The sequence below is a fragment of the Lithobates pipiens genome, unplaced genomic scaffold, assembly GCF_037356315.1.
Source record: "Lithobates pipiens isolate NorthernLeopardFrog02 unplaced genomic scaffold, aLitPip1_a1.2 Scaffold_28, whole genome shotgun sequence".
Classification (NCBI taxonomy): Eukaryota; Metazoa; Chordata; class Amphibia; order Anura; family Ranidae; genus Lithobates; species Lithobates pipiens.
The window spans coordinates 57,432,075-57,460,067 of NW_027507789.1; the positions used below are offsets into that span (position 1 = coordinate 57,432,075).

The following is a 27,993-nucleotide window of genomic DNA, read 5'->3' on the forward strand; positions in this document are numbered from 1 at the left end:
TTGACAAGATTCTACCATGTAGTTCTGGGCTGATTCCTCGCCGTTCTCATGATCATTTAAAACTCCAGACCGAGTGAGATTGACAGTTATTTTGTGTTTCTTCCATTTGCGAATAATCTCCCCAACTGTTGTCAACCTCTCACCAAGCTGCTTGGCGATGGTTTTGTAGCCCATTCCAGCCTTGTGTAGGTCTACAATCTGGTCTCTGACATCCTTGGACAGCTCTTTTGGTCTTGGCCATGATGGAGAGATTGGAATCTGATTTCTTCTGTGGACAGGTGTCTTTTTATACAGGTAACAAGCTGAGATTAGGAGCACTCCCTTTAAGAGAGTGCTAATCTCAGCTCGTTCCCTGTATAGAAGACACCTGGGAGCCAGAAATCTTGATGGGGGATCAAATACTTATTTCACTCATTAAAATGCAAATCAACTTATAACTTTTTTGAAATGTGTTTTTCTGGATTTTTTTGTAGTTATTTTGTTTCGCTGGTAAAGTAAACCACCATTAAAATTATAGACTGATCATTTCTTTCAGTGGGCAAATGTACAAAATCAGCAGGGGATCAAATACTTTTTTCCCTCGCGTATTCATACCTCCCAACATTTTGAGATGGGAATGAGGGACACCTACTAGTAAATGTATGTAGGCATAGGACACGCCCCCTGCCACACCCTCTTAAAGGAGAGTTATCCAAAACAAAAGGTTAATTAAATCCACAAGAGCTTTTTTTTTAGCACTACTATTCCTTTATATTGGCTTTTAAAATTTAAAATGCACCAATTTAGAATTTGGATGAAAGGTTTAGCACTGGGAAACACTTTCTGAAAGATAAAAAGTGCGTTTTATATATACAACTATATGGATCAGACCAAAATGAGGGAGAAAGAGGGACAGAGGGCTATTGCTCCAAATCAGGGACAGTCCCTCAAAATCAGGGACAGTTGGGAGCTATGTGTATTGCAGCTTTACCAGTCCTTAGATGTGATGGTTGCATTGGTTTTTTTCATTTTCAGGTTAAGTACATATTTAGAAAGTACAGAAGATACCAGTTGATCTGGTCAGAAATGCTGCATGCTTGTCCTGTGCATTAAAAAGCTCAAAGAACCTCATCTTGTATAAACTATTAAGCCAGCCATGCATGGATCAAATCTCGGGTGGTTCAGCAAGGACAGCCAGTATTTGATCCATGTCCAAGTCGACCCATCAAACAACTTGGGTACAACTAGCCTGTAGGATTTTGTACACTTGATTACTGTCGGTGGCTATAGCTTCTAGCAGTAATCATTGTTTTCTGTCAAACTAGCCAATTTGTCGAGATCTCCAACACGTTAATTCCGGTTATTGTAAACCATCAGTAATTAGAGAATTTGATGATTTGCTGTTTATACACGGCATCGGGCACTATATGCAATCTGGTACACGATATAAGCAGACATTGTTAGTCCCCTCCGATACTAACCAATAAAATGGCCGCCTCTGAAGCGGCAACAGCTTTTTCCTCATTAGCCGCTGTTGTGTCAAAACAGCCAAGTCTTCGTGTACCAGAATGTACGCGTTTGGTGTTGTCAAAACGGCAACTCGCCAAAATCTCTAATTATTGATCGTTTTCAGTAATCGAAAGTGACTTGATTGAAGATCTCAATGAATTGGCTATTTTGACTGAACGCCAGCTGGAAAGGTTCCTACGCCCTCTGACGGCAGAACACCAAAGCGCTACCGGAGCCATTCCCCCATTAACACTAACTGTGTGATGGGAGAATCAAGCAATTTTCTTTTCATCCACCTGTGGTGGAAGGAAGGAAAGAAATCAATGGGGCTGCCTTAGTCCCATCAATCCACCATGTAATGGGATGAACATAGACGGATGTATTTGATGGTCCAATTTGTGACAACTATGGCTTCCTCCTGAGATAAAGTGGAGAAATGAGCGTAGACATGAAGGGGCAGGAATTGTGCTATTTGTATGGTTACCAAGTGAATATAAAAGGACTGTTCATTTCTAAAGCCATTTGTTTTAGTGATGCACTGAAATAAGCTATGGCCAACTTAAGCATTGGTGGGTGGAGGTTGTTTTTTCATACTCCCCTTCGCTCACTTGATGTTGCTGTCTTTAAGGGTTCCTACAGTAAAGTGAACCTGATACTTGGAGGACACTTGGAGCAACGAGGCAGTAGAGGAGCGAAGGTTAGTATTGGTGGTAGTATCAGCTTTGCTCATTCATGATAAAAGAATAGGATCTCTTAAAACAATATCCTCTCGAAAGACCTTTTTCTCTTGAAGGAACAACCTCCATTGCTGATGCTCACCACAAAGAGTACCAGGCAAGAATATAAACCTTGCCCCTTCATTTCAGAGTGACAGGCTCTCCTGGGAAATCGGCATTCACCCACTGATACTCTCCTTTGCTCTCCTGCCACTTTGTTCTGTCTTTAGGGACTCCACAAGTAAGGTGAACCTGGTACTTGGAGGACAATAGAGCAACAATGTGGCAAAGGAGTGAAGGTGCCTATTCAGGGCAAATTGATAGGTTTACTTAAAACAACATCTTGAAAGAAAACCTCCACTGCTGATACCATGAAGGCCCCCCCAAGCTTTGTTGCTGTCTCTAGGGCAGTGATGGCGAACCTTGGCACCCCAGATGTTTTGGCACTACATTTCCCATGATGCTCAACTACACTGCTGAGTGCATGAGCATCATGGGAAATGTAGTTCCAAAACATCTGGGGTGCCAAGGTTCACCATCACTGCTCTAGGGGTTCTTCCAGTAAAGTGAACCTGTTAACTTTGCCCAGTATGGTCACTGCACTGGTATATAGATTGGTCTTCATGATTGTAGAGTAGCATCAGTGCCTCCCGAATACCATTAGTAGTCCACTGGTTGTACTTTTTTCCTGGAGTTTTCCTTTAACATACTTATTGCTAGCTGCGCACAGTAAGGTGTTGTGTAAATGTTTTTGTTTTAATAAATATGCGGAATCGTTTATCTGCTTCTCCACATGGCGAGAGAAATGACAGTGGGATGAGGAGACGGGAGTTTGGCAGGAAGTGAATGTCGCTGCCGCGTCTCTGCCCTTCACACTGTGACAGTATTGTAAGCGGGCCGTTATACAGTGGGATTAGGAAAGTGTCCAGAAATAAGAGGAGCTCAATCTGCCTAATTGTGTGCTGACGGTCAGTCTTGGATGAGCTGCAGCTCCTATGCTTTATGGGGTGGGAAAAGCTTGAAAGCCAAATCCTATCTTGCACATAAAAAAGATCCCTTTGAAACGACACTTTGGGGTCATGTATGAAAGCAAACACTACGTGGATAGTTTGTTCCAGCTGAGGATTAATAAATACAAAGTCATGTCCACCATGTCCAGCTTTGGTCCCATGATGCACATCAAGAAAGAAAACGGCACATATCATCCCGACCTCTTTTCTTATTTATGGTCATGGGAAATGACAAAAGCTATTAACGTCCAGTGATCTCTTATACAAAGACACCTTCAGAAACCTCCGTTTGCATGCTGAAGTAATTTTTAAAGCAGTTGTAAACCCCAGACATGAAATATGAACAAAGCATATCCCTCTCTATTGTGCACTTGTCTCAATCCAGAGCACTAAGTTTCATTTCTGTCTGTTGCTTCGTTCCTCTATCAGCATGAATCACTTCTGACAAGTTTTCTTGATTCCAAGAGAAAAACTGATGAGAAGGACTTCTAGCTGATTGAGAGCCCCAGCGCTGTTCCTGTGTGGAGGGGGGTGTGTCTCTTCCTTCCAATCAGCTCACTGAGCTCTCCTCGCTGAGCTCTGCAGAGTGTAATTTCAGTTCTCCGCCCACTGCTTTGTGCTGTAAAACATCCTTCCTTTTTTTCTTTCTCAGTTTTTTTTTTTTATAGGGCTGTACAGGACAAATGACTGCAGATAAACAGGTACAGCATATGTAGGAGGATTTGTTTCATCCGACACTTCACTGGGTAGATTATGTAAGGGTTTACAACCACTTATTAAACCCAGTATTGAAGCATTAAACCCCATTAACCACTTGCCGACCAGCGCGCGACGATGTACGTCGACAGAATGGCACGGGCAGACAAATGGGCGTACATGTACGTCCCTTTAAATTTGCCGCCCTGCCATCGGGAGCGTGCCAGCGGCGGCTCCCGCGCTGGTCGGGACCCCCGTGAGTCCGGTCGCGGGACCCGCGGACTCGATCGCCGCGGGCATCCCCGCGATCGTCTCACGGAGCGGCCAAATGAAGAAATGCCGTTGTAAACAGCATTTCTTCATTCTGCCTAGCAACTATTGACACTGATCTCTGCTCCATGTGATTGGAGCAGAGATCAGTGTTCACTAAATGAAAGCCCAACCCCCCCACAGTTAGTAACACACCCCTAGGAACACTTAACCCCTACACTGCCACCCACTGGTTAACCCCTTCACTGCCAGTGTCATTTACACAGCAATCACTGCATTTGTATAGCAGTGATTACTGTATAAATGACAATGGTCCCAAAAATGTGTCAAAAATGTCCGATGGGTCCCCCACAATGTCGCAGTCACGATAAAAATCGCTGATCGCTGTCATTACTAGTAAAAAAAAATAATAAAAAATTATTAATAAAATGCTATAAAACTATCCCTATTTTGTAAACGCTATAACTTTTGCGCAACCCAATCAATAATCGCTTATTGCGATTTTTTTTTTTTTTTTTTTTTTTTTTTACCAAAAATATGTAGAAGAATACGTATCGGCCTAAACTGAGGGAAAAAAATGTTTTTTTATATATTTTTGGGGGATATTTATTATAACAAAGTAAAAAATAATGCGTTTTTTTTTTAATTGTTGCTCTATTTTTGTTTATAGCGCAAAAAATAAAAACCGCAGGGGTGATCAAATACCACCAAAAGAAAGCTCTATTTGTGGGGAAAAAAAGGACGTCAATTTTGTTTGGGAGCCATGTCGCACGACCGCGCAATTGTCAGTTAAAGCGACGCAGTGCCGAATCGCAAAAAGTGGTCTGGTCTTTGACCAGCAAATTGGTCTGGTCTGAAAGTGGTTAAACTGTTATTATAGTGCAGCTTAGCAATTCTTAGTGATGACTGCAATAGTGTTGTTGTTGTTGTTGTTTTTTTTTTTTTTTTGTTTTTTTTTTTGATTTTTCTTTTTTCACCTGGTGATCTGGCCAGTAACTTTGTTGCTTTTCAACAGAACATGCTGTTATGCCAATGTAGCAGTTAGAGGGTCAAAACAAACCATATAACGCTGACAGAGGTGCAATAATAACAATAATTAGTTTTTATTTATGTTTTTTTTTTTGCCTGTTTCTTATCAGAACCTATGAAATACTGTCAGTGTGAATGTCCAACGTTCTTCTGACATCCACAGATGGGTTCAGAAATCATCTGGATTTGTTTCCTTTTAATTCACAGTAGATCCTTGTGGAAAAATTGATCAGGATTCCTCAGCTTCTCCTTGCTCCATATCCTGTATTATTTTTGTCCTTTTTCTTGCTTCGGATTCACCAAAGCTCCAAGCATCACACCTACTATGGAAGAACTCTCATTGTCATCATCCACCCAATCCATACTGCTATCACAGGCAACGGCTGCTCTAATGAACAATGCTGCGTTTATAGACCAACATTCCAATAAGTACACTAGCACGAGGGAAGTGACAGAATGGGGTCACCTGCATTATTAAACATCACATCACTTCTGTAAATAATCCAAGTCAAGTGTTAAAATGTAAAGCATTCACATGGTCAATGTGTAAGTCAATAATTGCGCTATTGTGTGCTCTGAATGCCGATTTTCAGAAAATTATGTACATACACAGCTAGAATTTCATGCTATCGTATGGTAGTGGACGGTCACCCCCTGGGAGCTGGACGCCAAATCCGGGGAGGGCTGTGGGTCCAGCCAGGGTTCAGTCCCTTCTCAGGGGGGACTCTCAGTGACTGGGGGTACTCCCCGGTAAAGAGCTTCCAGGGCACAGTGGGGTATCCCAGAACTCTTGTGGGTAAATGCCTCCTCCCTTAACTTTCACCCAATCTGGGTTCTTGGGGGATGAAGGAACCGGAGGGTCAGCAGGGGTCCAGGCCACTGGAGGATGAAGGGTGACGTTTTTCGGCAGTGCAGCTCCATAGGGAAAGCTGGAAACACTCCTAGGCAGGAGGGACTGCTCTGGACGGGTGGCACAAGATGGTTCCTTTTCCGGGCGGCATCACATTCAGTTCCAGTCCACACCAAAATGGTGGATCCATAGATACTAGAGGCCAAAGGGCACTACTTCCGGACTCCAGCAAGATGGCGCCGAGCAGCGTCCTGACCATAAGAGTCCGGTGGAGCCAGGCGGAGGTCCCACAGGCCACTCTCACCTCCTGGATCACAGCAGAGCTCCTTTGAAGATGGAACCAGCTGAGGTTAGGGATGAAGGGAGAGGAGAACACAGCAGTGGCTATTTTAATGAACAAATCTGAAATCTCTTACTTTTTGTGACAGTTATAGAATGTGTATGGCTCCTGATAAGGCTTAGAGTAGATTTAGACATGTGTCTAAATCTTTCTTGCCTCTGAAGCCCAATCTGTGTTTGGATCGCACTCTGATAGGCGGGTTATGAAGTGATGTAACTCCTCACAGCCTGTTTTCACCCCATTTTTGCCAACAAATGGACCACAACTGCATTGCACACAGTTTGAACGTTTGCAGTTCTTCCCCATTGACTTGAATGTTTAGTGTTCGATGGGCTTGGGTCGACTTCCACGGGTGTGAAGCACCTGTGTGTACTTGGCTTTAGTATGCACGTTCCATACCTGTGCTATAGTCCGGAATCTGAAAATCACTGTAGTAGGAACTACTACATAGAGGTCTGTTTTTGACCAAGTCCTTTTACGACTCATATCTTTACGTACAGAACCCAAAATCAATAATGAACATAATAGTGCTAATGTGTTCCAAAAAAGGAGTCTGATCTTAAAAGTAGGAAATATAGAAGAGTGGTTCATTGAGTCAGTCCTACTTATACTCCACTTGGTCTTTCTTTTGTTGTTGTCACTCTTCTATGTTTGTATGGGAATGGCAGTTTTGGGGCATTGTAATCAAGTAAAAGTTCCTTTAAAAGTGGTTTCTCTCTTTACACCAAAAACAAACTTTGGCATGAAGAGGCTTTTCTCCACCAACCACAGCTGCTTCAGTAACATGTTGGGATGGAGAAAATATGAGCTGGCCTATGGCCTACCCCCCATCAAAATGTGAGAGATGTGGGAGGTCTTCAACCTTCAGTCCAAAATTACAAATGTTCCAACACTTTACATGACCACATTTCTGCCCACAAACCATTGAGAAGAAAAACCCCTTCTATATATATTTATATAAAGTCAAAACATCTGTGGTGCCATTACTGGTTCAATGGGCTGTATGTAGAGCGCATTGGCATCTTTGTTCTCTGCCGATCTTGTCACCCTGACAAACAGACGAGATGTTAAAAGCTTCCTGTTTATACTGAGCCTCTAAAGTAAGGGAGATAGTGGGGAGCCAGCCATGCTATCCATCAGAGGAGGAGGAGTGGATGGTCTGTATCAGGGCTCATCACACTGACCCATTCAAGTACAAAGCATTCTGCTGTATAAGAGTAGAACCATAATGAAGTGAACGTATAACCAACAACCAATTCATATAGATCTGATCTTCTGCCTTTAAATTGTATCCACACCCGACCAACCAAACTTTTTTTGTTTTTCTATCGTTTTGGGTAGAATGGTGGAAAAGGTTAGAATCCCAGCCAAGCTTTACGGTTATCCAGGGCTCTGTTAGAGAGATTTCCTCGTACTTCCAGGGGACAACATTTTACCAGACAGGAATCTACGGCACAGAAAAACCAATAGAAAGCTGAATGATGGTTCTAGCATTCCCCTAGAAGCATTTTTAATTCTGAGTGTTACTGTTCTACGGAGTTCTTCTGACTTCCTGTTTAGCTGTTCCACCAAAAACGCACCTCCGCATTGAAAATGCAGCAAGAATTCATCAATAACGCCACCCATGTTACGTTTTTAATGCGTTTTTTTTTTTTTTTTTTTTTTAGGCCCATAACCTAGGAAAAACACACCATAAGCAAGTAAAAATGGTGGTAAAATCACGGCTAAATCGTGGTAAAAATCGCGTGCTTTTTCGGCACCATTATCAGCAAAACGCCAATGACACCATTTTCAGACGATATGTTTCGGCTGCTGAAATTACTTTGCTTTTCTAGTTCATACTACCACTTTCCATTGTGTCCATTGGAAGGAGGATGTCATTCTAAAGCAGGCCAAAGATGATGCTATTTTCTTTCCTGCAACCCTGGGTTTCCTGCAGGTCAGTGTTGATGGGGGAATCTCAGCTGGGGAAATCGTCCATGCCAGAAAAACACATTTATTATCGCATGCTAAAAATCCGATATGTTGGTTGTACCCAAGTCGAGCAATGGATCGACTTGTGCAATCAGCATGCCCATACATGGATCAATTCTTGGCCGGTCCCTGCTGAATTGGCTGAGATTCTATCCAGATTCTATCCATCTATGGTTGACTTTGGGTAAGGCCATATATTATGCAATCTTCTTTCCGTCGACCACGGGTTGAAGGGAAGAAAATTGCTGGGCCTTCCCCATCAACACAATCAGAGTTGATGTGGGAATCCCTCCCACATTTCCCAGAGCATCAGAATATGAAAAAAAAATCTGACAGGCTGGCTGCACTGAAGTAGTTAATTAACCACTTGCTTACTGGGCACTTAAACCCTCCCCCCCCCCCCCCCCCTCTAAATTCTGCTGGTTCCTGCTGAACCGTTCAAATTTTGATCCATACATGGCTGGCTTCACGTGAGTGCGGTGTGATATAATATTCACGGTTTATATAGCGCCAACAGTTTAGGCAGCGCTTTACAATGTAGAGGGGGGGACGGCACAATTACAGTACAGTTCAATACAGGAGGGTCTTGCTTGTAGAGCTTACATTCTAAAAGGTAATGGATGGAGGGAATGATTTGATGGGGGTCACATAAAGAACATAAGACTATATATAAAATTTTAGTGCAAAATGTATTAAGGAAAAAAAATAAAATTTACCAGTATGCTGCTTTAGCCAGCTTATGATGAAAAGTTGGTACTCCTGCATTTGGCTTTTTGTTTCATTTGATAAAGGGTGGTCATGTCAAGCAAATGCCTTGTGAGTGGAAACCATCCCCTAACCAGTAATTAGGGTGAAACTTTACTCATCATGTGATCGTGCCGAACACGATGCCATGTTTAGTGAAGTGTTTGAGCGCACACAATTTTATTTTTTCTGGAACATTTTCATCTGTACCATTTTATTTTCTCAGAGAATAGAACATGAAAGTGATTGCTGGTTGTGGAGCAAAGTTCTACTTTTTATAAATCTGCTCCGACGTGAGGTTAGGTTGGTGTTGTGTAGCTTTCTGTTCTTTTCGTTTGATGTAAAATTGACATCAAGTCAGGGCTTTCATGTCTTCATTTTTTCCCTTAAATGTTTAGTCTTTCTTACTTGTGGTTTCAGACATATGTGTTACATTATGGTTGCCAGGCCTGTGTTTGCCACAGGTTATCCTTTAGAAATGATTGGGCTTTAAGATGAATAATGTTCCTCAAACACTGGCCTTTCTGATAAAAATTTAGCAGGAAAAAGATGGTGGTGTGTCTAGAAAGATCTGGTGCCAACTTGCCTTTCTCTGGATGAAATTTTACTGATCCGCTATAAAAATGAAACCGTCCAATCAGCTGGGAAACTTGACTGGGGTCATCTGCACTGATAACCAGTGGTAAGAATCATTGGCACCAGATTTGGCAACTATCCAATGTCTGTGGCTGGCTTTGGATGGGGCAATGTTCAGACTGTTTTGGCACCTTCTGGCCTTCATAAAACCATTGAGAACTCTTGGTTCTTGATTTTTGTAGGCTATGAAAATTGTCATCCACTCTTGGTGGCAAGTCTTGAATGTTTTCTTGGTGCTCAGGGAACTGGGTTTGTGGGCACAGGAACCTAGGCGCCAATGTCTTATAGCTAAAAGTAGAACTATTGGCAAAACCTTTTTTTTTTGGATAGAGCAAGTGAGGGTTATAACTCCTGTCAGTTTTGCCATCTGTGTCCCATTGCGGAGATTTCACTTCCTGTCCCATAGCCAAACAGGAAATCTCTGCACGTTAAAGAAATTCTTTAGGGATCCCCAGTTCAGAACTAATGTCCCCATTGGAAGATTTCATCTCCTATTACTTTTCTGGGGACAATCCAAAATTTGGGATTTTCTTTCACTTTCAATTACAACGGTAACCAGGACAAATAGAGAGGAGGAATTTTCTCAATGTCCAAAACTGCCTTTTAGTTATACTTTAACCACTTTAGCCCCGGAAGATTGGGCTGCTAAATGACCAGGCCATTTTTTGCGATACGGCACTGCGTCGCTTTAACTGACAATTGCGCGGTCATGTGATGCTGTACCCAAACAAAATTGACGTTCTTTTTTTTAACCACAAATAGAGCTTTCTTTTGGTGGTATTTGATCACCTCTGCGTTTTTTTGTTTTTTTTTTGTTTGTGGTGCTATAAACAAAAGAGCGACCATTTTGAAAACACAATTTTTTGCTTTTTGCTATAAATATCCCAATTAAAAAAAAAAAAAAAGTTTTCCTTAGTTTAGGCCGCTATGCATTCTTCTACATGTTTTTGGTAAAAAAAAAATCATAATAAGCATATATTTATTGGTTTGCACAAAAGTTATAGCGTCTACAAAATGGGGGGATAGATTTATGGCATTTTTATTATTTTTTTATTATTTTTTTTTTACTAGTAATGGCAGTGATCAGAGATTTTTATTTATTTTTTTTCTTTTTCGATCCTGCAATATTGCGGCAAGCAAATTGGATACTTTTGACACATTTTTGGGACCAGTGACGTTTATACCGCGATCAGTGCTATAAAAATGCACTGATTACTGTATAAATAACACCGACACGGAAGGGGTTAACACTAGGGGCCGATCAAGGGGTTAACTGTGTTCCCTAGGTGTGTTCTGACTTTTAGGGGGGATGGGACTGACTAGGGGAGGAAAGAGATAGTGTTTATACTTGGTATGAACGCAATCTCTCTCCTCTCCCCTGAGAGAACCAGGATTTGTGCGTTTTCACACGCACACATCCCCATTCTCGTTCTGTCACGAACGATCGCGGGCACTCGCATCGGCTCCGGGGACACGCTTCAGGCGCGGGCGCCGCCGGAGGTGTGTTAAAGAGCCAACGTACAGCTACGACTGCTCACGCAGGGGAGCAAACCTGCCACAGTAAAATTGGTCCGGAAGCGGTTAAGTGTCACTAAACCCACATCATCAAAATCTATCAATAAATGGTGTATTGCATTCTGTTTATACTAACTCACTATGAGTTATCGTTTTCTGCATTCTGTAAAAAACCTGGTTGATCCTGCTGTTCTGATCGATTCTGTTTTTTCCCACTTCTGTTTATGTCCCCAATGCAGTTGAGTATTTTGCAGAGCAGGATGTTGGCAGCTAGTGCACATGTTTTCAGTGTATTTTCTGCTGTGAGCATTTTCTCCTCATCACATTTGAGCAGGCCATGTCACTATAGAGTCACACATGTAGGCGTATACACAGTGGTTAATGACATCCCACGTCCTACCTCCTCCTCCGTGTCCACTAACCAGCTAAACACTATGGGGGAGGGATATTACATCTTGATTGATGGAGGCTTCACCTTCCTGTTGTCCTAAGACACAGGCTGGAGGGGCAGAAATCCGACCTCACTATGGTATTGCCAAAAAATTAAGATTTGATTTCATATATATTAATTATATTTGTATTACAATTTAAAACCTATTTATTTTTACTCTGTATTTCCAAGGCTGTATTTTTTTTAATTTAAAAGTAAAAATTACATTGCCATCATCCATATGCAGAAAGAGAAGGGACAATGTAAATTAAACAGTGTGTGTTTAGTATCACTTTAAGTGTTCTATCGCAGAGTAACTGAATTGGTTAAGGAAGAGCGGTACAGTTGAGGAATGCTTGCTGCGAGTTTAGGCAGATATTTAGGCCCTGAGAGAACATTGGCAACCATTTCAAGTTGCTGTGGCTCCGATTCATCAAAACATAGCAGAAAATGTAATAATGTTAGGACTCTTTAGTTCTAATTTCTTACAAAGAAGATGGGCGAAAAGGAAATTGTAGCCTATTTTAAAGATAAAACTGGAATAATATGTGGTGTGTGTTTTTTTTATTTTTTATTTTTATTTTGTGTTTTTTTTATTTAATATTGGAGAGTCATCATTGACCTGATCAATATGGTTAATAAGTTCACAGCTCGTATATACTTTCACCTGCGTTCCAGAATATTTTGTAGAAGAATGGTTCGATGTGCATGGAAAAGGGCTTCCTCATTCCATGTATCCCCCCCCCCCCCCCCCCCCCAGGATAACCTGTTTCTTGAAACAGGTGAAAGTTGTCCACTGAGAAGTTTATTTTCAGTTTCATTTAATTCTCGTTCAGTACTGTACTACGCTGTAACTGGTGACTTGGTTTAAAGTGGAAGTAAACTCCCCTATCGGTTTCAGCCAAGGTGCCAAGCCAAGCTGCCATCTTTGCCTCTGTTTAATCTTCAGCTGCTATGGTGCTGCACATGTGATTCGTTATGACACCAGCCATTGGATGGTTTGATAGTTTGGCTGAGAGCACAGCCAATGTGCAGTTAGCATTCCTGGCAAGTCTTTTTTTTTATTTTTTTTAACTGTTTAAATCAATGGGTTTACTTCCACTTTAAGACCAATTACAGAACTGTGAGGAGGTAATAGTTTGTACCTTTTTCTGCAAATGGCTAGAGAGCATAAGAAATATGCAGGGAAGCCCTTTCAATGCCAAGTTAACCCTTCTCCTTTTTTTTTTTTTTTTTTTTATTCCTGCTCCCTAATGTACCAATATAGCATGTATGTACTTTGTTTGCAAAAATAAAACCGCTTTCCATTTATTCTACCCACGCTTACATCACTTTCTTCATGGATGTTTAAAAACACTGCTCCATTACTTCTGCCTTACTTCCTGGACAGACTTTAGGTCATGACACAGGAAGGAGTTGACCATCTGACCTCATTAACATACACCCTGCATCATCTACCCTTTGCTGGTCAACTCCTTCCTCTGTCATGACCTAAAGTATGTTCAGGAAGTAAGGCAGAAATAATGGAACAGGGTTTTTAAACTTCCATGAAGTAAGGAAGGGTGTGTAGAATAAATGGAAAGCTGTTTTTTTATTTTTGCAAAAGAAGTACATTAATGCTATATTGGTACATAGGGGAGCTGTAAAAAAAAAAAAAAGTGAATTTGGCACTTAAAAGTAAATCTTTAGGCTGGGTTCACACTTAGTGCAGACGCGGCTCACAGCAGGGGCCTGGTGCATCCCGGTTCTCCATTTCAGGGACACATCGGGCTAAAATTTTGCCTGAATTAGGACCTGAAAAGGAGCCATAGATGCACCCCTGTGCAATCTGCTCCGTGGCCACCACGGAGATGTGGGAACTGCTCCATTGGGAGCCGGCCACCCTCTCCTGTTGATTCGCCTATGGTTTTTGTGCCACCCACCCCCCCCCCCCCTTTTTTTTTTTTTTTCCTTTATTTCCCCATTGGCAGTACAGGACAAGGTGACAGCTTCCTAGTGGGATTGCTCTGGTGTGTTCAGTCTAAAATCGAAGACCTCAGCTCTTCACAACTGTAATCACACAGGACTCTGGCCTGCATTATGGCATTATCTAGCAGTGGGACGGTTCTCTTTTTGAGCTCAGTATAAACCTTGTGTAGGTAATGAGGTAACCAGGCATATCTTCTGTGGCCTGCAATAATGTTGATGAGCCTTTGACATCTTTAATTCATAATTTACAGAATTCTTAATGCTTTTTGGGGATGAGCAGAGTGATTTCAGAGAAAATGTAGCAATTTTACAGACAGCAACATTTTGGTAAATTTGAATTTTTTTTTTTTTTTTCAGTTTTGCTCATTAGTTTAGATTTTCGCTCCTTATGTGTTCTTATTTGAGAATTAATTTATTAAACTGTTAATTTCTGAAACTTATTTGAGAATTATTTTTTACCCTCCATTCGCTCCAGTGTATTTTCCTAAAATAAACTTTTTTTTTTTTTGCCAAAATTTTGGGGAAATTTAAAACTTTTGGAGCAGTTGTTCTAATTGTTCAGCTGACATAATCAAAACATCACTTCACTTCAAATGTGTGTCCATAATATATTTTTTAAAACTCTGTTTAGGCCTTTTCTTTCTATATTTTATCTCTAGAATATCTACTTGGAAGTCCTGAGAAATATTTTAAATATCAGTGACTCTACTTCAAGCTGCATCAGTGCACACAATGTTACATTTCCTTTACCACCCTCCACAACAGGAAACTGTTTTTTTTTTTTTCTTTTTTTCCTTTACATCATAAACTAATTAGTACACTGAAATAATTGTTTAGCTTCTTTGTACATTCTAAATAGTCTTTTTCAACACTGGAGAACCCTTGAAATAGTTCTCGGGTCTCGGGAACCCCCTGCTAAAAATTAGAAATCTACAACTCATGATACATTAGTGTGATGGTCAGTGGGAAGAATGGTTCTTAGACTTGTGGTCATTGGGAAGATTTACCTCCTTACAGATAGATAAAAATATCAATGTATCGATGGGAACTTATCCGAAAGTCAGAAATGGCCCAATGCTGAAGGAACCCCTAGCAACCTCTGGAGGAACGCTAAGGTTCCACGGAACCCTGGTTGAGAATCACTGTTCTAGATATTTGTGCCACACACACCCAAGGATCTTATATTTATTCTAAACTAGAAAAAGCGTGCCTGTTTCAAAATGGACAAGACTGGGGATATTATTAATAATGCATCCCCTAGTCTTTAATTAGTGCGTATAATAATTTTATTTGCAATCTTCTATAATTTGCACTTCTTAAAGTGTATCTAAACCTACTGAACTTCTCTTATTTGCTCCCTTTAGATTTGTTAAATATGCACTTGAAAAGTATTTGTTTTATCTGTTTTATGAGTGCGAAAAATACCCGTTGATTTATATTAAAATTCAGGGCTGTCCTGTGCAGACTGACATTCCATGTTATCTCAAAGAGACTAATTAGCCCTCCTAAAATGAACAGCCTTTATGTTGTACAAAATGAAAAGTGGGAAGGTTTGAGTAGTTTAGCAAAAGACAGTTGAGTAGGGCTGACACCACTCAGTCCACAACAATGCTTTGTGCTATCAGCCTGCACAGGACTTAGGAGCTGAGGGCGTGTATTTCTGGCAGATCAACATTTTAGTCCTACAGTACAGGAATTGGTTCTAAGACCAAGGGTTATGTGCAGCTATCTTCCGGAGATTGGACACAGGCAAAAATCTTTGCTGGGACAGCCCCCCAATGTATACTTATAACCTCACCCACTCCATCAGCCTCCAGTTTTTTTTTTTTTTTGCTAGTGTCCATTGGATCATGAACCCCTTCTATGGCTCACTAGTAACTTTCTGTATACCTTGGGAACCCTAGCTAGACCTTGCAGTAGCGGGGCCAGAGATATAAAATCCTGGTGTTACCATTTCTAAATATTTTCCCTTGTGCTCTCTTGGTCTTTTCACACCGGCTTTCCGCCTGGCGGATTCAGTTTTTGCTCAGTGGGGATCAATCCGCTGATACCCGCTGAGCAAGCGGAGGACAGGTCTGTCCTGGCTCGCTGTGCTGAGATGGACCTGTCGGAGCCCCCCTCTCCTCTATGGGGAGATTGAATGAAAATTGACAACCTGTCCGTTTTTCATTTGATCCACCAGGCGGATGGAAAATATGGTTTTTAATCTGTCTGCATTTCGTGGACATCATCGGATAGCACCGGGTGCCAGCAGACATGTCACAGCTACTCTATAGGGCTGAATGGAGCATCAAATCAGGTCCACCTGAAAAACCAACAGGCGGACCTGATGGGAAAGCCCTTGTGAAAGAGGCCTAAGCCTCTGGTGCCTAATAAACTGTTTACTCTGTAATCCTGCACACAGGTGAAACATTATGCACACAATCAGAAATGAAATAGGAGAGTAGAAGTCAACACCTTGCCAGTCAGCTTCTTACCTGTTGGTGTTTCTAATGCAAATCTGAAATAATAATAATAAAAAAATATAATTACACTATTTTAAGTGGTACTTTAAATTTATTATTCCCTTAAAAGGAAACTAGAATAGTTTGGGGTCAATTGTATTTTTTTTTTTTTTTTTTTTTTTTTAGATGAGTCACTGCATTGATTACAACATTGATGGCTCAGCGGAGCCTAGCTCCAACCAAAGTCTTTTAGCACTAAAAAGAGTGAGGAGCTTAAAATTCAGGTTCTCTGACCCTGTTGGGGATATTTCTCCTTGCTTGCAGTCTTTATGACCCAATATTAAAGTGGCTGTAGACCCTTACATATACCCAGTTAATTGAACAGCCTCAGATGATGCACACAGATGAAACAAATCCTCCTGTGTAGGTTTAACTTGTTTATCTGCAGTCTTCTCTTCCCTACACCCCTTCACAAGAGCAGAAAAGTTAAAATCTTTCTTTCTTTATCTGTCAGGAGCACAGAGGAGGGGGCATAGAGGCTGCAGTTACAGTACGTAAGAGCTGATTGGAGGAAAGGAACACACCCCCCTCCACACAGCAGAAGAACTGTGTTCTGAATAGAGGAGCTCAGTTCTGAGCTCTCCTCCCCTCCTTCCTCCCTCCCAAACACAAATTTATCTCATGTGTGGGAAAAACTTCTCAGAAGTGACTTGTGCTGATAACAGAGGAAGGAAACACCAAAGAGAAATTACATTTAGAGCTTTAGAGAGAGATAAGTAAACACTATAGATGTATGTGATTTGCTCAGATTCCATCACTAATATTTACAACCACTTTAACCACTTCAACTCCAGAATATTTACTGGACCTGAAAAAGGAGGCCACGCCTCCAAAACGTGTTGTCTTGGCAACCGCTCTGCTAGGCAGAAGGAGTTACTTCACTAACAATCTTTCACTCTCGGCCGCGAGTTACACAATGGGACATGAGGAGGAAGTGGAGTCTGCTTTATACATCCCCCATTCACATCACTAATTTTTGGGAGCCAACCCGTTCTATCAGGCTAGGAGAAGAGACATCCACCTTGCTGTACAATGTGATTTTCAGATCCACGTTTGTGAAACCTTTAATTTGAATTTGTATTCTAGTATTACACAGTATCACACTAGGGCAGCTTTGCGCTCTTTTTTTCTTTTTATGTTTCATTTTTCCAATATGGCACTGCGTTTCTGTGACAATTGCGCGGTCATGCAACGCTGTACACAAATATAATATCCCCCCCCCCCCACACAAAGAGCTTTCTTTTGGTGGTATTTGATCATCTCTGCATTTTTTTTGTTTTTGTTTTGTTTTGTTTGTTTTGTTTTGTTTTGTTTGTTTTTTCTGCTTTTTTGCGTTGTTAACAAAAAAATGACTCAGGGCCGGTTCACACTGCAGGCGAGGCGAGGCGACTCCGACTTGCCTCGCCGCGACCTGCCGCGACCTCAGCGGCAACTTGCAGATGACTTCTGTATAGAAGTCAATGCAAGTCGCCCCGAGGTCGCCCAAAAGTAGTACAGGAACCTTTTTTCTGAGTCGGAGCGACTCGAGTCGCTCCTCTCAGAACGGTTCCATTGTACAGAACGGGGGCAACTTGCGAGGCGAGTCGTGTCGCCTCGCATCGCCCGCTGTGTGAACCGGCTCTAACAATGTAAAACGCATCCAATAAAAAAAGTTTCTTCAATTTAGGCCAATATGTATTGTGCTACATATTTTGGGTAAAAAATCCCAATAAGTATATATTGATTTGTTTGCGTAAAAGTTATAGTGTCTACAAACTATGAGATATTTTTTCAATTTTTTATTTACTAGTAGTGGCGGCGATCTAGGTGACTTGTAGCGGGACTGCGATATTTCGGCAGACGAAACGGACACCTAACACTTTTTGGGGACCAGTGACACTAATACAGTGACCAATGCTAAACAATATGCCCTGTCGATGTACTAATGACACTGGCAGGGAAGGAGTTAACAGGGCCGCTCATAGGGTTAAATGTGTTCCTAGCAAGTGCTTACTCACTGTGTGGGAGGTGCTTCTACTATGGGAAGGCATGGATCTGTGTTCCTGCTTAGCAGAAACACAGGACCAATGTTTTCCCTGCTGAGAACAATGGTCTCCCTTGTTTACATAGGAAGACCACCATTCTCCCTCTGTACTAAACAGTTGGCGGGTGCTGGCAGACATAGAGTCTGTGGTATCTGCTCCTGGGCTCCTGCTATGTGTGTGTGATCACAGCGGGAGCGGGTCACTGGCAGCGGCGCAAGCATACAAACCCCGGAAGTGTCAGTTCACGTACGTGATCTGGCATAGAGGGCCGCCCTGCCACAGTAACTGTGGGGTGGGCAGTCGGGAAGTGGTTAAGGGAGTCATTGTCACCAGTACAGGAGGCCACAGACCATATCATCAGGAGTTAAACCCTTTTGCACTTATGGGTGCGTTTTTTTAAGTGCGTTTTCACACTGCTCTTAATGCGCTTTGGATGCAGCGCAGGTTTGAAGCAAGTATACCGATAGTTTTTGGGCAGGTTAGCTGCACTTCCCCATAGACTTTTATTATGCCCTGTGGTTTTGATGTGCTTTCTTAAATCGCACCAAAATCACGGGACATAATAGTGTATAGGTAAGTGCAGAAACCCTGCATGAAAACTGTAGGTACACTGCACTGTGGCCAAAGTGCAGCGGCTCCGTGTGAAGCTGCCCTTCTCATCTGTGTCCCATTTGAGATGTTCTATCGTTTCCTGCCCTAAAAGGAAGTAAGGAGGAATTCCCTCAATATTTGAGCTGGTCTTTATCAATAGGAGTTCTGTTAGCACAGCTAAAATCGCAGAGTATGAGAAAAGGAGACTAGAGCTCCATCTGCTGGCTAGTTCTCCATCCAGCACAATACTAATTTCCAATTTTTCATCATTATTTGACAAACTGTTTATTCTTACGTTTTGAGTTTTTTTGTTTGTTTTTTAGGCCAGGCTATAATTAAAAGAGTTAATGAATATGTACAAATTTATGATACATTCCCTAAAACCAAACAATGGCTAAATTGATGTTCTAAGTCAGTGGTCTCCAAACTGTGGCCCAAGGGCCAGTTACTTGCCTTTATCTGGTCCTTGGTGCCTTTTTCCTTCCGCTGACATCAACAATGAGGTGCTATTCTTTTAAACACACCAATAATGGGGCACTATTCTTCTCACTGATGCCAATGATATGGGGCACTAATTTTCTCACTGATGCCAATGATATGGGGCATTATTCTTCTCACTGATGCCAATGATGGGGCATTATTCTTCTCACTGATGCCAATGATGGGGCATTATTCTTCTCACTGATGCCAATGATGGGGCACTATTCTTACCACAGACATAAACGATCGGGAACTAGTCCTCCCCCTGGTAACAAAGATGCATTACTAACTCCCACTAATGCCAGGACAATTTCTACTCCCAATGGCCCCAGTCCGGCCCAGTTAAAGTTTGAAGGACTGTAAACTGGCCCTTTGGTTAGAAAGTTTGGAGACCCCTGTTCTAAGTGTATTATGCCACTATATCAGGGAAATGCAATTAGCAGGCCTCCAGCTGTTGCAGAACCACAAGTCCCATGAGGCATAGCAAGACTCTGACAGCCACAAGTATGACACGCAGAGGCATGATGGGACTTGTTAGGGGCCCATTCGTATGCAGGATACAGCAGTGCACTATATTGCTCTTCATTTTCAATGGCAAGTTCAATATAACCTTTCAGAGCCATCACAGAGCTTTTTGGTGCATGTTGAGAAATACTTGCATTGCATCAGAAAGGTAGAATTGCAAACATATGGGGATTACCATGTATGCCTATGTTAACAGATTAATAGTGCTGCACAATGATTGTGCTTCACTGCTCCATTCTCTTAGTGCAAACTTCTGCTTTAGCTCACTGAAAACATTTTCCGTGAACACAGGAACACTAGAGTTTGCATTTACTAATCTAAAATAACAGTCTCAGTATGGAACAGGAAGGAAATATAAATGTGAAAGCCACCCCATAATGGTTTATGTAAATGGCCTACTATGGTAATATTTGCCATTTACTAATACTATTGTCGGAGTAAACGTTGCCTCCATCAGCACACCTTTAATGGCTTATTTGTAAAAATCCATCAATTGGCACCGAATTATGAGATGAATATACAAAATGTAATTTCAGGGCATGGTAAACATTCCCTTCCCTTCCATGTACTTGTTGTACTTCACCTGGAAACAGCCACTAAATCTGTGTAAGAACTTGTTGAGCAAATATACAGAATCTGAATCGGGTGACAACATGTTTCTCTGATCTGTTCTTTGTACTGTCATCAACCTCTTCTACTTCTCATTGACCTTCATTACCATATCCTGGTTTGGCTGCCCAGATTCTTAACCATGAGTGTTCGTTGTTGGACAGGCATGCAGATTAATGGGCAGCTGATAGGAGCTCCGTAGGACTGCTGCCATGTAGTTAAAGTCATTACTCAGGCAAACTGCTAAATACACATTTGAAATACATATGTGTTCACTGTTTTTGGGCTTGTGATATTTGTGAGTTGCACACGTGTTCCTCACTGCAGAGCCGGATAAGTGACATGCTTCGTTCCTGAACAGTTGTCAGCTGAATGCATTCCAAGTGCATCCATACTAAGGGTACTTTCACACTACTCTGTAGCAAGATCGCAGTAAAAGCGCGTATGCATTTTTACTGTTATTTTGCTGTGCATTTCTGGTATTTTTGGGTTGCCTGCACTTGTGAAAAATGGACCTAGGACTCAAAAATGCACCAAAAAAGCTAAATCGCAGCACTTTTTACCACGATTTTGCAGAGATTTCCATTCACTTCAATGGGAAGTTGCATTTTTGGTGCGGATTTCTAAACATCCAAGGATGCTGCATGCAGGACTTTTCAAAACGCACTGCATCTGTAACGCAGTGGTGTGAAAAGTCCCGTAGGATTTAAAAGGAAACCTTCTTGCGGTTTTCTTGTTTTTCATCGACTTTGAGTGGGGATATCTGAATGGTGCCTGCCCGTCGCCCTCTGGTGTTTCTCCCAGCTTGCCTGTAGGATCGGCAAGAGGGAGAAAAATTGGTCCATGCCAGAAGTTTACCATAGAGAATCGGGGGCCATCTGGCCCACCGGGTGTGTCTATGATCTTTTGGCGGCCGGGCGCGTTATGGGTTCACACCCAGCCTCTGCATTTGAAACAATGCCACCGCCTCGACTGGGAAGCCAGGATCCTCCCTTTTTTTGGTTATTGACCCCAGATCTCACTGTAAAGAGGGCCTGTCATGCACTATTCCTAAGGCATCTTTACATTTCTTGTAATTTGGAATAACAGTGATCCAAAAAAAATGCTTGCGAGTGCATACCTAGATCATGCCCACATATATAAACAATGTTTAAACCACATATGTGAGGTATCGCCGCAAACGTTAGAGCGAGAGCAATAATTCTCGCACTAGACCTCCTCTGTAACTAAACGGGTAACCTATAAAAAAAATGTTAAGCGTCGCCTATGGGGATTTTTAAGTACTGAAGTTGGGCACCATTCCACAAGTGTGTGCAATTTCAAAGTGTGACATGTTGGGTATCCATTTACTCGGCGTAACATCATCTTTCACATTATGCAAAAAATTTTGCTAACTTTACTGTTTTTTTTTCTCTCTGCTATTAAAACTAGGGCTGAAACAACTAATCGATTAATCGACAACTAATCGATTATGAAATTAATCGATTGCTATTTTCATAATCGATTAATCGGCCAGTAACATAATGGGGTTAAAAAAAAACTAAAATGAGCCCTTTTTATAGTACAAAAATATAATCACTACTGTAAATATTACTTTCACTGTGCTACAGTAAAGAAAAGAACCCCTTCCAGTAGTGATTATCTGCTTTTTTTGTACTATAAAGGGCTAATTTTAGTCTTTTTAACCCCATTATATTACTAAACGTCTTAGGCCTGGTTCACATCTATATGTTTATGTTTATTGGTGCTTTTTGCAGAAACGCACTACAGTTCATTTACATGGTTTCCTATGGGACACGTTCATATCTCTGCTTTTTTCAGCCGCTGCATATTTGGAAAGGGTCAGGGACTTTTAACGCAAAACGGTGCTTTTTTTGGTTCAATATACTTCAATGGAGAAGCTGCAGAAAAGAATGTAATGCGTTTTTGCAGCAATTTGTGTTTTTTAATCTGCCCCAAAAAAAATGCAAAAAACGCAAATTGCCGTAAAATCATGTGCGTAAAAATCAAAACGCACAGCAAAAAGCACTGCAGAAACAGATCAAAAGCAAAAACTGCATAGATGTGCAATGAGCGTTATGCTGGCCTCACGGGATCAATTTTTCAGGTGAGAATATTCAGATGAAAAATCTTTGTACATTCGCTGAATGAAAGAATTTTGTTTGAAATTTTCACTTCATTTCTGAACAAAAACCACATACACTGTCTGAAAAGTCCTTTGACCAAGAAGTTCTCTATTATTTCCAAATTTTCCCGTCACTGTGGTTGAAAATGAACATCAATTTGACCCACTTTTTTTTTTTTTTTTTTAAGGTTATTAATCGATTAATCGAAACAATAATCGGCCAACTAATCGATTATGAAAATAATCGTTAGTTGCAGCCCTAATTAAAACCTATATAATGTTTGGGGGTTCTGAGTAATTTTCTAGCAAAAAAATTATGATTTTTACATGTAGGCGCAAAGTTTCAGAATTGGCCTGGGTAGCAATTGGTTAATGTGCAGTTGCTCTAAAAGGAGATCTGTATGACCCAGGCTATAAAGTAAATTCCTTTTAAATCCAAAATGTGTTCCTACAGGTATAACCACAATACTTACCCTTTTTCTTTTGGCTTTCTCCAACAGTTATTGAGGACACTCAGCCGTACGCTGCCAACATGACAGACATTATCAGAGACGCAGGGATGAAGCAGCCCCTTCCCACCCGAGCCGTAGGGGAGAAGCCAGCCATGGATTTTGGATATGTGGGAATAGATGCCATTTTGGAGCAGATGAGGAAAAAGGCAATGAAGCAAGGGTTCGAGCTTAACATCATGGTGGTTGGTGAGCATCTTTATCCATATATGCGTTTTTGTTTTTTGTTTCACTAATATAATTGTGACTCCGACTGCACCAGTCATTAAATTAAGATTCCCATGAAAGCTCTTTTTTTTCCAAAAATTGCACTGGTTCTTGGTTTGTGTGCTTTAGTAGTTCATAGCCACTGAAAATTCACTTTTTTTTTTTTTTCAACAGCTTTTCATTCTACACCAGCTTACCTAACTCTCTCTTCGCTGTTCACACTGCTCGATTACTTCTGCCTTACTTCCTGGTCAGACTTTAGGTCATTGCACATGAAGGAGTTGAACAGCTGTGGATAGATGATGCAGGGTGCGTGCTAATGAGATCAGCTGGTCAACTCCTTCCTGTGTCATGACCTAAAGTCTGACCAGGAAGTAAGGCAGAAGTAATCGAGCAGTGTGTTTAAACAGCTCAAGAGAGTGAGGTAAGCCTGTGTAGAATTTATTCAAAGCCGTTTTATTTTTGCAAAATAAGTACATTAATGCTATTTTGGTTTAAAAAAAAAAAAGTGAACTTGGCCTTTGATATGCCGTGGCATCACCTAAATATCAAAGTATGCAACTACAATCTAGTTAAAACCTCTGTTATAGCATGTAAGGGAGTTAAAGTTGCAAAAGGCACTAACCTGGCTGCAGCATTCCAGTGGGGTCAGCCAATTTTCTAAAACCCCTGTAGCAGAGCTTCCCACGGTAACCAGATTCACCTCCTGAAGGTGGTCAAATAGAGGGTCCTCCTACTGGCCACTGTGCTTCCTCTTTCTGATCCCAGTCACTGCAGGACACAGTAGTGACATAGGAATTGTTGGCATGGACCACAGCAGCCAGTGGGGGCGCACTATTTCACACACCCAGAAATATGGAATAGGACCAGTGCTGGGAGATTTGCTACAGCATTACATTTTAGCAAATTGGCTGACAGACTGGTTTATATTGAGCTGCTTTCTTCTTAGGTTAGTGCCTTTTGTCAATGTAAAAATGTTTTATACTTTGGAGACTGTAACAGGAGATGTCAGGACACAGAAAGGTGGGGAGAAACAGACAAAATTCCAAGATTGACAGGAATAGAGTTGGGAATTGGGTCAGAGACCTTGTTGTCCAAAGCAGGAAAAACCTGTGCGAGCGCCACTGCCCACCAAACTCCACTGCAGCTTTAATATCGTTTTTTTTCTAAGGTGGATTGGTCCATAAATGCCATTCCTCTAGGTTTCATGCATGGGTCTGAATATAAAAAAGCACATCTACAGTGCCTTGAAAATGTCCACGTTTTCTCCCGTTTGCAGTTTGTGAGAAGCCATGTGGGGGACACAGCAAACATGTGGAAGAAGGTGCTCTGGTCAGATGAGACCAAAATGTAGCTTTGCACGTCACCCTGAACACACCATCCCTACCGTGAAACACGGTGGCAGCATCATATTGTGGGGATGCTTTTCTTCAGCAGGGGCAGGGAAGCTGGTCAAAGTTGATGGGAAGATGGATGGAGCCAAATACAGGGCAATCTTAGAAGAAAACCTGTTAGAGTCTGCAAAAGACTTGAGACTGGGGCGGAGGTTCCCCTTCCAGGGGGACAACAACCCTAAACATACAGGAGCTACAATGGAATGGTTTAGATCAAAGCATAGTCATGTGTTAGAATGGCCCAGTCACAGTGCAGACCTAAATCAAATTGAGAATCTGTGGCAAGACTTGGAAATTGCTGTTCACAGACGCTCTCCATCCAGTCTGACAGAGCTTGAGCTATTTTACAAAGAAGAATGGGCAGAAATGACACTCTCTCTATATGTGCAAAGCTGGTGGAGACATCCCCAAAAAAGACTTGCAGCTGTATTTGCAGTGAAAGGTGGTTCCACAAAATATTGACTTAGGGGGCTGAATACAGATGCGCACCACACTTTTCAGATATTTATTTGTAAAAAAAAAATCTGTCTACTTCACAATTATGTGCCACTTTGTATTGGCCTAACTCATAAAATCCCAATAAAATACATTTACGTTTTTGGTTGTAACATGACAAAATGTGGAAAATTTCAAGGGGTATGAATAATTTTTCAGGGCACTGTAAAGGCTTTTCTGCCTTTTACTTTCCCTATCTGAGCCAAATCCTTCTTCATTTGTCTCACACGCTCACCCTTCCAGACACTGCAGCTCATAGTAGGTGGGTTTCAATAACAGAAGCTGTCAGTCCAGAAAACAGTGGGCAGGACTAGGTGTGGTCAGGTGCTGACTGACAGCTATAGGATAGTAAATCAGCAGTGACACATCCTGCAATGTAGTCACATCCCACTGTAGTTCAAGCAGATAGCATACTGTACATAATAGTATGAATTCAGGAACAATGCAGCATTGTTGTCAACCATCACAGGAAGCTGAATTAGGTGGGCACGGGCAGGATCCACAGGTATTTGTTGGACTTTGCAGGGGGACAAAAGTGTAACACTGTAAATGGAGAGTGCTATATAAATATACATTTCCTAACAAAAAGATACTGTGCATGGTTAACTCAGTGTGCGGGAGTGGCGTGATTTTCAATCAAAAGGATTTCAGTGATTTTTGTTTTTTACATTTTTCTTTTTCATAGATAGCAACAAAGAACAGATATCTATCTCCTCTTTTCCTGTAGGAGATGGCGGTAGATTTGTTTTTGCAGCGCTCAAGGTGATTGCTGTCACACAACAAACCATCAAAGCCATACACATTGCACAATGTAGGAATGCTTTGTCAGGAATTTATGCTTTGAAGTATTTAATCTAGTATTTTTAGGTTGTGGTGCTATTCTATATGAGGATTCTCTTCTTTTGATGGGTATGGACTTTGCTCATTGTAAACACGCTCATGAGATAATGTGGTATAGACCTTTAAAAGAGAAGCTCCAGAATAGAAATGATAAACAGTCGCACTCTCCTAGATGTCTTTAGCACCAATCACAGATGTAGTTATCCCTTGCCAGCTGTACTTCTGAGAACTGAGCAATCAAAGAACGATGATCGCTCGGTTCTCTGTATTTGGACTGCATAGAGCCGATGACTGTCAATCACTAGCTCTCTCCTCTGACCCTCCAGCGCTCACTGGAGTGCTGTGGACGGTGCGGGAGCTACTGACTTGTGCTCCAGGTGGAACATTAAGAGGCTGAGCCAGCTGCCAATCCAGGCCTCTGGGTGGATCCCGACTTTCCAGGGCCTGGATGGCTGAGTGTCATGGGCTTTAGCCTGTTGTTGGCTGAAAACAGGTCACAAGAGTGCAGAACAAAGTGCACTCCTGTGATCCATAGAAGTATAGAAAAAGAGCTTTGGCCATACTTCTCCTTTTTAATATCTATTAGGAAGCCTCATTCTGTAGTAAGACAGTCCTATGTACATTCTTAGAGTATTTGCAGTATTTAGGCATGCATGACTGTCATTCTTTTGTGACTTTTTGTATGGGGCATTCCAGCTCCAAGCCTACATCTGTTTTGCCTCAATCCTTGTCAATGATATGAGTTTTGTGGTTGTTGCCAGGCATTCATTCATGGAAGGCCGGCATGTGAATACCACAGCCATTGGAGATTTAAATAAATCCCACAGCTTTTAAATATTCAGAGCACTAACGTGTGGGCAGTACAGTTTTTCATCTACTGGGTCTCATGATCATCGGCCTCGTGGTTGCAATCAGAACATGAAGAGGACACAGGAGTGACTCTTCTAGAGTAGAAAGTGTTTTTGTTTGTATTGGGCGAAATCATTTCTTTTGACTTGAGCACAGAAATCCAATATCGGAGACCTGAAAAGGAGTGGAGATTCCATTTCCAGAAGGACAATGACTCAGAAGACACTGCCAAAAACTATTCTGGAGTGGCATCTGAAATGTCTTCGTATGACCCAGTCAAAGCCTTCACCTCAATCCAGATTAAAATCTGTGGCAAGTCTGGAAAATTGCCAATTACTAGGAATGAGCTTGGGCATCCTCCGAGCTTGTTTCTATTCTAACATCCAAATTATTATTATTTTTTGTGTTATGCTAGTCGGCTGAACGCCGAAAAAAACACTAGCACAGGGCAGGGATGCTGGTAATTGCAGTGACCTTATTTGAATAGATGCCTGCCCATATTAAGTCAATGCTATTAGTTAAGTATAGACATGTACTGTTGCCTAATGCCGCGTACGCACAAATTCGGCCAGCAAAAGACCAATGAGAGCTTTTGGTCAGAAAATGGGACCATGTGTATGCTCCATCTGACTTTTGCTGACTGAATTTCAGCCATCAAAAGATTGAAAGCATGTTCTCAATTTTTCGGTCGGAAAATTTCCTATCCGAGAATGCATTAGTGTGTATGCAATTCCGAAGCACGAAACTCACGCATGCTCAGATTCAACTATGAGACGGAAGCTATTGGCTACTGGCTATTGAATTTCCTTTTTCTAGTCCCGTTGTACATCACCGCGTTCGGAATTTGGTGTGACTGTGTGTATGTAACACAGCTTGAGCGAAATCCCATCAGAATTCCGTCGGGAAAACATCAGACCAAAATTCAGATCATGTGTATGCGGCATTAGTCAGTGTTTCTTACTTGTTCTGTAAGACTTTAGCTGCGATGTGGTTTGTCTATGGCTTGTTGTATTGGAATACCTTTTTGTTATAGGATTCCATGGATGGATTCAATAAGAGTGTGAATAAAAAAAAAAAATATAGGCATGTGTCCATATAAGTTTTACTGATGTCACCAGCATCCCAGCCTTTTGTTTACATGTGTTGCACAGCAGGGGAAGGACCCAGCCTGCAGA

General features: G+C 41.6%; 1 protein-coding gene across 5 annotated transcripts in view; it reads left to right on the top strand.

The window, feature by feature from the left end:
• SEPTIN9 (septin 9) overlaps positions 1-27,993 on the top strand; it is a 381,698-nt gene that overhangs the window by 309,828 nt on the left and 43,877 nt on the right. For all 5 annotated transcript variants that reach the window (XM_077459257.1, XM_077459258.1, XM_077459260.1 and 2 more), the window contains one exon: positions 23,025-23,222. In XM_077459257.1, the coding sequence (XP_077315383.1) occupies positions 23,025-23,222 (198 nt within the window). The remainder of the gene's footprint in view (positions 1-23,024; positions 23,223-27,993) is intronic.